General features: G+C 39.7%; 1 protein-coding gene across 1 annotated transcript; it reads right to left on the bottom strand.

The window, feature by feature from the left end:
- Positions 1 to 966: 966 nt before the first annotated feature.
- On the bottom strand, positions 967 to 5,522 carry MMP7 (matrix metallopeptidase 7). Its single transcript, XM_015631469.3, has 6 exons — positions 5,165 to 5,522; positions 4,410 to 4,633; positions 4,155 to 4,303; positions 2,401 to 2,526; positions 1,715 to 1,876; positions 967 to 1,174 (listed from the first exon to the last, which is right to left on the bottom strand). Exons 1-6 carry the CDS (start codon positions 5,279 to 5,281, stop codon positions 1,152 to 1,154), a joined length of 801 nt encoding a protein of 266 aa, XP_015486955.1. The 5' UTR covers positions 5,282 to 5,522; the 3' UTR covers positions 967 to 1,151.
- Positions 5,523 to 10,585: the final 5,063 nt, after the last annotated feature.

The following is a 10,585-nucleotide window of genomic DNA, read 5'->3' as shown; positions in this document are numbered from 1 at the left end:
CAGGGTAAGTGTGGTGTTTGGTTACCTGTTGGGCTAAACAGTGTCAGTCTTTTTTGGCATCCAACACCAGGCAGGAAGGGTTGAGATAAAAACAAATCTGACCAGAGTATGTTAAACCAAATTGTTGTAAGTATCCACTGTGTTAGTTTAATAGTCACTGGTCACAATGTTGATTTATTTGCTCTCAGAGTTGTTGTGTGTTCTCTGAGTTGCGTTGTGTAAGCACCAGGTTCCCTTTTGTGCTGTGTCATCTCTGGGGGCTGGGTTAAGGTCGTTCCTTGTACTGGGTAACACTGGTTTAGGAGACGGTGAAGATGCTGGCCGTGACACTGATCTGATGTTCGTGCTCTGCATCTCCGGGGGCAGGGAGCCATCTGTCCAAAACTATTAATAAACACACCTTCTACCTTGCTAATTTTGAAGATTTTGAATATTCTTGGGAGAATCACTGTGGATGGTGAGGTTTTATGTTTGGGGTTTTTTGTTTGTTTTTTGTTTTGTTTGTTTGTTTGTTTGTTTTTAATTAGAAAATAGCCAAGAAGGTTTGAATATCACAGAGGACAATGGCAGTCCCAGTCCACTACTTCTCAAACCTGCTTCTCTGGAAAGCCAGGGAGGACATGATGATGAAAAGTTTTTCCCTTTGGGAAAACTTCCCAAAGGGAAAATGCTGAAGGAAGCACCGTGGAGATGTCCTCTATGTGTGAGCCTTATGGGAAGCACACTGATTCTGAGGAGTCAATGCTGTGAAGTGGCAGGACATGCATGGGAATTGAAAGCAAGCCAGGAACAGGGTTTGTTCTTGAATCAGTAAATGCACAGGGTCTCTTTAGGTGCTTATAAACCTATTCACAAAGATACTTGTCTGACTGTCTATCATGCATGCAGGAGTAACCTAGTCCCTCAGTGAAATGCCAGAAAAAAAAAAAGAAAACAGAGTATACTTTTTTATTGTATTTTATTTTATTGTATTTTATTTTTAATGTTTTGTTAGGTGAAACTGTGTAAGGTGCAAATAAATTGATATAAAAATTCAGGGAGAGAAAGTGCGGCCCAGGAGTTTACCATCTTAATTAGCCAGAGGATTAAAATTGTTTTGGAACATCAAAATAAGGAGATGTGAATTCTTTGATCTTCATTAAGCACTTTCTTCAACTGTTTGATGACTTTTTCCCTGTGGAAAAGAAGCACAAAACATAGAGATCCTACTGAAAACTGACAATGCAGACAGCTATGTTTTATTCCTAGTGCTTCTCTAGCATGACCTGAGTCAGGCAGAACCCAAAGAAAAGCAAACTTGAAAAATTTTGTCCTGTGGTGTCAATTCTAGTTATGTTCCCTTGTTGCTGAGGAGTTTCTGACTTGACTGAACTTGGTGAGTGGCATAGTACCTCTCCTTTCCTGCCAGTAGCACCACTTCTCATTTGAAGTGCAAGGGCCACAGGATTTGCTTGGCAGAACACAGGTGTGTGGGAGGACAGAGCACCAGGCCATGCACTGCTGCTTTGTCACCTCTTGGTTGCAGTGGGAAGAGCTACAGAGTGGAGTGGACAGAGTATGCAGGAGTTTGCTTCTCCCACATTCATTCACTTTCTGATTTTGTAGTTTTTTTTCTTTTTTTTTGGTAATATGATGAGGCTCTTACAATCAGGGAGAGTGAAACCTGTACCCCAGTAGGTTTTGTCTTGAAAATCAAATTTCACCATGAGTTTACCGTATAACTTCTGAATTCCTTGTCTGTCGTCTGCTGGAAGTTTGAAGGTTTCTGGGTTCCGATATGAGTAGATAGGGTACATCAGAGCTCCACGGACATTTGAATGATCAAGTCCCAAAGAATGGCCAAATTCATGAGCAGCAACAAGGAACAAATTGACATCTGCAACATAGAAGCACATAAATGTATGTTAAAGGTATGGCATTTATATTTGAAATACAATTAAGTTAAATAGCAGGAGAATTCGTATATTTCAATTCATCTTGGAAGAAAACCCCAGGGTTTCTATCCATTATTGTTGTGTTTTTTTACAAAACTGCAAAATTTTATGAAAAACACTACTGATTCCTTGCATATGCATCTAGAGACTCTGAGTCTCCTTTAGATTCTGCTTTTGGTCAATCTCCTAGAAGCAAGTCAATTTACCTTTTCACAATTTATATAGAATTCAGGGGCTCATAGTCCTTGTTTTGCCTGCAAAAAGTGTTTTAAAATATGGACTGAGCAGGCATTATATAGCTGTTCATGGTAATGAAGTACAAGTACTTAAAAAGGTAGTTGAAAAAATAGAAATGTTAGTACTGAAGAAGTAGTGAAGTATGACAAGTAATTGAAAGAGTAATTGTGCTCTTCCAGCATGTACAATATTTGCCTTTCCCTTTCATATATACATGTGTGAGCTTTACCTTTATTGACATCTGACCATTTTTCATCATTATCAAAATGAGCATCTCCACCAATCCCTTCTCCGGGACCAAACGCATGGGCCAGCGTGCCACCTTTTCCATCAAAAGGAGCTCCATCACCATGCTCTGCATTTGAAATAAAGCAGTGTCATCAGATGAGATCAGCTGTCATATTTAAATTCAGAAACTGAAGCATGATACTGGTTTGTGCTAGTTTTGTTGCTTGCCAATCCTTAAAAAAATTCTTACAATGGCAGCAAGGTTATGAAAATGAGAAGTGAGGCTCAGGGAAACACTCTGCAAATTCATGACTGAAGTTCAAATCTTGTATTTGATAGTTCAGTCTGCTGCATGTTTCAGAAAGAGCTGAATATTTTTTTCCTGAGCTTTTGTCAGAAGTGTGGTTCTGAGGCAGCACTCAGGGACTATTTCAAAATAAATACTTAATGCTTGACAACATTGTTATTACATCTGAATGTTTGTGATATTGAAAAATGATGGGCTATATTAGTTGTAGACATTCTCACTTGCTCTGATTTTAGTGTGGGATGGTGATTTGAGATAGATAACCATGTTTCTGAAGAGATAAATGAATTTATTCCCAGCCTTGAGGTATGGTCTGTTATCTACTTCTGTCATAATGCAGGTGGCATATTACTGTTTCCTACCTCGAATGCAAGAGCTGGATCAGAGTTGTACTAACTTTGAAATTTTCCCTCTCCCTTGTAGTAAGTCTCTGACTTTATTGAGGAGTAGCTGGGAAATCAAGGAATGTGTCCTTTCCCGTAGACCATGTGGATGGCCCTTAGAGCACAACTAACACGTTGTTAGAAGAGACAGAAGAGACCTAATCCTAGTGTGTGACATGTGATTAAAACCCATTCCAGCTTGCAGGATAATTTCTAACTTTGACTGGGACATTAGGTCACCCCTTTATGGCACCATAATGTTCTTCCTATCAGTGGCACACAGGCTCTGGACATTTTGGTGTTCATGTGCAGTCATCTGCTTGCAAGCCAGGTGTATGATCTTCACTTACAGTCAGTGGAGCTCTAGTAAATATTGTCAATGGATCTAGAGAACAAGATAACCTTAAGGTAGGCATTTAGGTTGTCTAAGGTGAGCCAGTTTGTGCCTTACCAGGCCCAAGTTAAAGGCAGGGCCACATCCATAGACTATTCCAGATCATAGACAGACTTCCGAAGTGTCTTCTGCTCACCCCCATTTGCCATGCTTTGGCTGTAATCTTGAGGTGCAACATACTATTCCTTCTAGAAGCAAATCAACCAGAAGACACCTTCAATGGCCAAACAAAACGCACACCAGCTGCCAAAGGGTTTTTATTCTGGGAACCAGACTAGATCTAGGCCTAAGTAATCCTGCCTTAACCTGCTTGAATCCAGCCTGTGGCGGCTGGATCTTCAGAACCTGCTGATTTGTTCTACAGAGATCTTCCCAATAGTTAGCACTTTTTATCGAGGCAAAAAGAGCCTTGAACATCAAAATTTAAGTGTCTCATTCTGGACCTGAATTCTCCATTTCAAAGCTCTGAATCTGAAAGGATTTTTCTGATGGTTTTATACTAGTAAAACTGAATCATAACATACAAATTTGTTGACATGATATAAAGAACATAAAATTTATACAGACTTTGATTCCAAACTCTTTGTTCTTTCTTAAAGCTATGGCTATAAAAATGCATGTTTTGAATAAAATATGGACCGTTATATTTTAAAAATGATAGGTATTCTCACCACGACGTGCAAATCTAATCTCAATGTCTGCCTGTCTCCCGTAGACTCTTCGGAATTGCAGTGGAGTCACATCACTCCATACCATCAAAGCCCTTTTAATTGCATCATCCACGTTCTTTCTGGGTATATCAGATGTATAACTGAGAATCCTGTAAGCAAAGAAAAACAGGTTAATATCATTTCGGCTGTGAAGGAAGCCCATCTAGTTAAATACAAATCAATCCCTTTCCTCATAAAACCTGAAATCTCGCTTACTTGTAAGTTAAATGTGTTTTTTTCCATTTTGGAGTTCCAGGCAATGTTTGGTATTCTGATATATCAGGCATACCACATCTGGGCAGTTTCATTATTTCTTCTGTTTCTGTGTCTAATTTTCCAGTTACAGTCAGGTGGAAAAACTTCTGCATTTCTTTAATCCTTTCTTCTATGCTTAGGTTTTGTGTTTTTGAAAACACTGGAAAGAATTTATCAAGATATCCCTGGAAGAAGAGAGAGAAAATAAAAATTAATACATATATCTTTTATCATATATCTTTTGGTTAATTGCTTTTCATGTTTGGTTGAATTGTTTCAATTGATCCTGCATCATCCATATCTATTTTCAGTTGCATCATTCCATTTCAATTCTGTCAGTAGTATAGATCAGCATATATAAAAAGAATTGTAACAGCAATGAAACATTATAAGTAAGAAATTCTTTTAAGTTACCACAGTCTACTGATCATTCAAATCTATAGCCTTCTAACACAGTACACATAAAATTTTTGATGTATTTTTAAAATGATATGCTCCCCTTTATTTACCAGTTGGAACTTGGTCTCTTTTTTAAGTTAGTCTTAGGAGGTTTAAGCTAGTCAGCAAGTTTAAACTTGCTGTTTTATATCACATATGCAAAAACTGTTGTTGTAATGGAAGACAAGGATAATATAAACAGCTAGGAAAGGAATGTAGAAACTGAATCAAAAATCAGATTATTCATAATTTAGTTGTGTTCCCCCCATGTAACATACCTTTACTTTCTCAAGGTCTATGCTGCTCCACGATTCTGGTCTCAGCTGTGCTGGAAAAGCAAGAGTCTCAGGTAGGAAGATAACAACACAAAGCAGGAGGTAATTCATGGTGCCCATCTTGATAAGGAGCCTTGCTGCAGCAGAAAGGGTTTGACTTTCTGTCTCCCAAGACCAGAGCTAAAAACCCTTATATAGATCCTGATAACCCCAAGCATCAATTACACATGTGACTCACTTTTTGGTGTTGTTAGTGTAATGTCATCACTGCTCTAAGAAGTAAATGAAGGCATGTTAAACAAATCTTTCCTGTAACTTCCCTGTTGATGTCACGTCACAGCTAGCAGCCAGCTTTGTCTCGCTCTTTTCATATTATTCAAGTAGTGAAACCACAGGGTCATAGGGAAGTTCTCTTTCTGTAACTTTATCGGTACAGTTACTGTGTAATCACTTCTCACTGCGCTTTTCCCATGTTCCTTATGCACAAAGGCATTTTGCAAGATCCCCTTGGCTGCCTGCCTGTATCAGTGGATGTGGAGGCAGAGAGGAGATGGGTGAGAGCACTGTCCCACTGAAAACACTGCCATTATTACTTAGGGAGCACAAACAGCACTGCCCAGTTCAGTAAACTTTCAGGGGTTTCTGCAGTTTTTGCAGAGATCAGGAGACAGCTCTTTGAAAGCACCCTCTAGAACAACAGGACAGGAGGTCATCAGGTGCCTTTGTCCCTTTTCTACCAAATGGGATGGCCTTTCAGAAGAATCTCTTTACATTTGAGAACTAGATACAGAATATAGCTTGCAAGAGTAGGTGAAAGCTCTCACGGAAAAGAGAGGAGCTTTCCCTAGCAAATATGGAGCTGTCTTTGACTTCCTGCTGTACCAATGCAATCTGAGAGAGCTGCATGAAGCACTGACAGAGCAGGGCACCTGTAACCTCCCTGGCCCCCTGACACCAACATTGGTCCCAGTGTCACTCCACTAAATTACACTGGATAGTTTTTGAGGCCTGGAAAAGCAGTGCACAGGTTGTTTTATGATTTTTATCTAAGGTGCATAGTTTTGTTACCATATTACCTCTAATCTGAAAGGAAAGGTGCAAAAATAGGAAAAAATGGTTAATGTTTCTCACACTAGGAGAGCTCTTATGGCCATAGCTGAATGTGTATGGAAGTGTTTGTGGGTTATTATCTTGTATCCAATGTACTTCTGGCTGATATGATCAGAGAGAATTTAATTTCAGAGAAAGATGATCTGTACCTCACACAGCTGAGTTATGCAGGGTACAGTACACAGCAATGTCTGAAAGAGCTGTTAAAGGAATGATGCTGTCATCTACTATTGAAAACAGCCTAGATACCAACATGTGATCATTTCTGTGTGTTTTTGTACCTTACAGAAAATCAATCCATGTCTAAATGTTAAGGCTTGATTAAAAAAAATCCAGACATTTTATTGCTAGAAGTAGGTTCACCATTTTCTTCCTCAGCAGCTGCCTTTATGTCTGACTGTGGTAGTAAAGTTGGATCTGGACCAGGGGCTGGGTTGCAGGAGATGAGGACGTGTTTAAAACACTTTGAACTCCATGACTCCAGTGTGTGGGACTGCTTATTTCCTCACAGACCCAAGAGGAATTTGAAGGGATTCAGAGCTGATGGAGTGTTGAGCTACTTACATATATCTTTAACTGGGCTATGAGCAAAACTAAAAAGGAGAGTTAAACACAAGAGCCTGATGAAAAAGCACAAGCTATATGCTGTATTTGATTTTCTGCTGTGAGCTTGCCAACTCTGATCTTTATTTTTTTTTCCCAAAAAAAGTGAGACCTTTTTCGAAGAACTTTAGGCTTGAATGGAAAATTAAAAAAAATCAGTGAAAAGAATTTTCCTTTCTTTGGGCTCAAAATCAGCCTGAATCAATCAAATTCTAATAAGATCAATATAAGAACAGATTCTGTTTCTTTAGATTTAACTGTGTGAATTTTGAAGACTTTATTGCTTTGTCTTGATCTTGGATAATAAAATACATTATGGGGTTAGGAAAAATATTTTCCTGTACAAAAATTGTAGTCATGTGACTTGTATTCAGCAAAAAACCTTTGTCTATGTTGGAGAGCATGACCTGTGTAGACAAAGATCAAGGAGATCAGAAGTAACACTGTAGAAACAGTTAATAATAGAAGTTGCTGTAGACACATGGTGAAGATGAAAGTATTCCATGATGTAAATTCCGTTAAGAAGATTTAAAACATTGCCTTGGAAAAGTTTATACTGTGACATTTCTGAGGAGAGTAACCCTGCTGTGATCAAGAATGCTTCATGAAACTATGTGGAACTCATTGATAGACACCAGAACTTTTCAGTTCTAGAGAAAAATAATTCAGTAAAAAAGTAATACCAGAGTCTCCTTTGAGAATGACTAGGATGAAAAAGTGAAGTAAAAATGCATGATTCAGTAGTGAATGATCTCTGTCTTGGTCATTTGACTCGGGCAGAATGCTCAGCTGAATTCTGCCCAATCTGAAAGCAGACAGCAGAGTTCATGCAAGTCAGGAACTGCTCAAATATCTTTGTGGGTGTTTTGGATCTATCTGGGATAGATTAAATTTATTCATAGGACTATGTATGGTGCTCTACACCCATGCTCTGAGTAGTGGTGAAGAGTGTTCCCACATTGTGAAGACTTCCTCTGCTCCCACTTAGCTCTCACACTGTATGGAAGAGGCTGGGTGGAAAACTGGCTGGGAAAGGACACATCCAGGACAATTCACCTGAATTCTCCAAAGGAATATTCCATATGATGTAATGTCGTGTTCAACAGTATAACTGGGCTAGCAGGAGAAGGAGATGGACTGAGGGTTCCAAGGTGGTTATTGCCTGGAGACTGGTTGGACATCGATGTCTTCGCAGCAGGTGGTGAGCCTGTGCAACATTTCCCTCCAGCTCCACCCCATCCTTTCATTTATTAAACTGTCTAATTCCTTATCTCTCCCACTCTGCATGGGAAGTGAATAAGTGGCTGTACAGGTAATTAGATGTTGGCTGTTTTCTACCCACTATGGTGAATATCAAGCAAAAAAGTATTGCCAAAAATTCCTGAGAAATGTTTCGTTTGGGTCACTTGTGAATTATGCAATATTGTATTTAAAGTTCTACCAAACAGGACAGACCTGTTTTCTTAGGATCTGCAAGACACATGACTGGTTTTGTTCTGTTATTTGGTTATTCAATTTGACTACTAAAAATAAAATTCAAACATGCAAATATCTTTGTGGAGTAAAATGTTTTGGTTTTTGCATTGCAGTTTTTGAAGCTAAGTCCCATGAGGCACAGTCTGATTCAGAACCTTCCTAGTTTCTGCAGTCCATTTCCATGGATTTTACCTCTGAGGGGGCTCTCCTCAAAGGAGTACCTTGGCACCTGTGATACAGAGCTGCTTATCATTTTTTCAGGCTGTGTGACGGTAAAACCCTCCAGTCATTCCTGCCTGGGCACCAGGGTCATGCCAGGGCCCCTCGGCTTTGCGTCAGCTCGTCTCAGGAGAAAGACAAGCCAGCTCTTCTCTCCTGTTTGGCTGGATCAAGCTGCACTGAGCTATTTCTCAGCAAGATCCCACTGCTCTAGGGAAGGAAAGGCCCGGGGAAGGGATTAGATGTTCAGATTTAGCACAAACAATGGGATGACAACTAGCACATCTATGTCACTAATAATTAAGCAATCAAACTTAACACATCTCAACTTGTGGATTTACCATCTTCTCACAGTGTCTAGAATTGCCTTGTTTTGTTTCTCTAATTACTTCGTATTTACAACAGTTTAATTGGGACATCTGATGGGAAAAGATGCAAATATAGAGATAAGTTTTTACAATAATAATCTTGAGCAACACTGCACGGGAAGTGTCTTTCCTGTAAATGTTACCTGCCCGTGTGACCTTCAGACACGCTCCATTCTTTGAATTGTCTTGTCCTTTGGTCAATGATAAGGAGTCTCTTTCCTCCCCCTAACAGACATGTGGATCTCTCAAAAATGTCTACCTAATAATTGAATTTACTCCATTTAAATAGAAATCATGATCTTTAGTTGTATGCAGTCTCTCTGTCTTCCAGGAGCAATGCACAGGACATGGGGAAGGGCAGAGGGCCAGAGGTCAGTCCGCTACTTTTCACTGCAGTGTGATTCAAAACCTTGTTGGGCAGGAAAGGTTCCATAACCTCCTATAGTCAGCCTTCATTTGTGAATTCACTTTTTGTAGTCGGCTGCCCACATCCATTTGTATGCCTATCTCAACACTTTAAATGTCTTTAAATGACTGAAGCAAGATATAAACTAGAACACTGCATACACCTTGTCTTGGCAAAACTATAGTACTTCATGTAGGAACCCCTTAACTTCACATTTGCACTAAGGCAACCTCAGACTGCCTGTAATCCTGCAGCAGAACCCTGTGAATGAGCTGCAGAGTCCCACCTGAAACTGACTGAGCATGCAAGGACAAGCAGAGAAGCCGTGACAGCATGGGAGGCATGCTGGACTCGGTCTGCTCTCACTGATTGTAACCCAAACTGAGGAGCAGTTGATGTCTGAAGCTCCTCCTGAGCCATCCTGATGATCTGCAAGGGTCTGTACATGCTGGGACACCATGGTGAGTTTGAGTTTTGGTGATTATGGAGAATAGGGTTTGAAACACAGGATAGACACTGCAGGGCGTGGCTTCTGCTGAGCCTCATTGACTTGTATAAGTCTTTGGAAAAAGTGCTGGGAGTATAAATGACATCAAACAAAATTTTGCATTTAGCCTGATTTGAAAAATCCAACTTCTTTACAAAAATTCAATGGCCCTGAAATACCTAAGACTAGATACAAGACTTCATTGTAAATTGACATACAGTAAAGCAATTCCAGAGGAATTACAGGCTTACCCATGGTGTTATGTTCTAGCATAGGTGTGAGATTGGATTTGAATGTAGTCAATATAAGATCAGTGCGTAAGTTTGATTTATCTCATGTGTATTAGAGCTGAGATTCGGCCATGAGGATTATAAAAGACTGCAACCAGATGTATGTGAACACAGGTAGAAACATTTGTACACCTTTTCCCTGGAAGTTTTTGGGTTTCATCATGTTATTGTCGCTATTCAAATGACTCCTGATTCCCAGGCACTGATTCATGTCTGGAATCTGTTTGCTGCTCAGGCAGGTACTCCAGGTATGGGACAGGTCCTTTTCTATTGTCCTGTCTGGTTTCCAGGAACTGAGTAAAAAGAAAATAGCATCAATTTTTGGAAAATCTGGTTTACCACTGAGCTTCTCTTTCACCAAAAATTTCCTTCCTTCATCAGAGTTGCAGCCTCTCTGTCCCACTAAACAAGTTACGCTGAGTTTTCCAATATGGTGGATTTTGACTTTGCCACCATTAGAATGCA

Source organism: Parus major, chromosome 1 (genome assembly GCF_001522545.3).
Source record: "Parus major isolate Abel chromosome 1, Parus_major1.1, whole genome shotgun sequence".
In the NCBI taxonomy this organism is placed as follows: Eukaryota; Metazoa; Chordata; class Aves; order Passeriformes; family Paridae; genus Parus; species Parus major.
This window is presented reverse-complemented; position numbering and strand designations above follow the sequence as displayed.

Coding starts and splice junctions, on each gene's coding strand:
- MMP7 (XM_015631469.3), bottom strand. CDS start 5,281: ATGGGCACCATGAATTACCTCCTGCTTTGTGTTGTTATCTTCCTACCT. Junction 4,304..4,409: donor AAAACACATTTAACTTACAA/GTAAGCGAGATT, acceptor CTTTGCTTACAG/GATTCTCAGTTATACATCTG. Junction 1,175..1,714: donor AGGAATTCAGAAGTTATACG/GTAAACTCATGG, acceptor TCTTTTCCACAG/GGAAAAAGTCATCAAACAGT.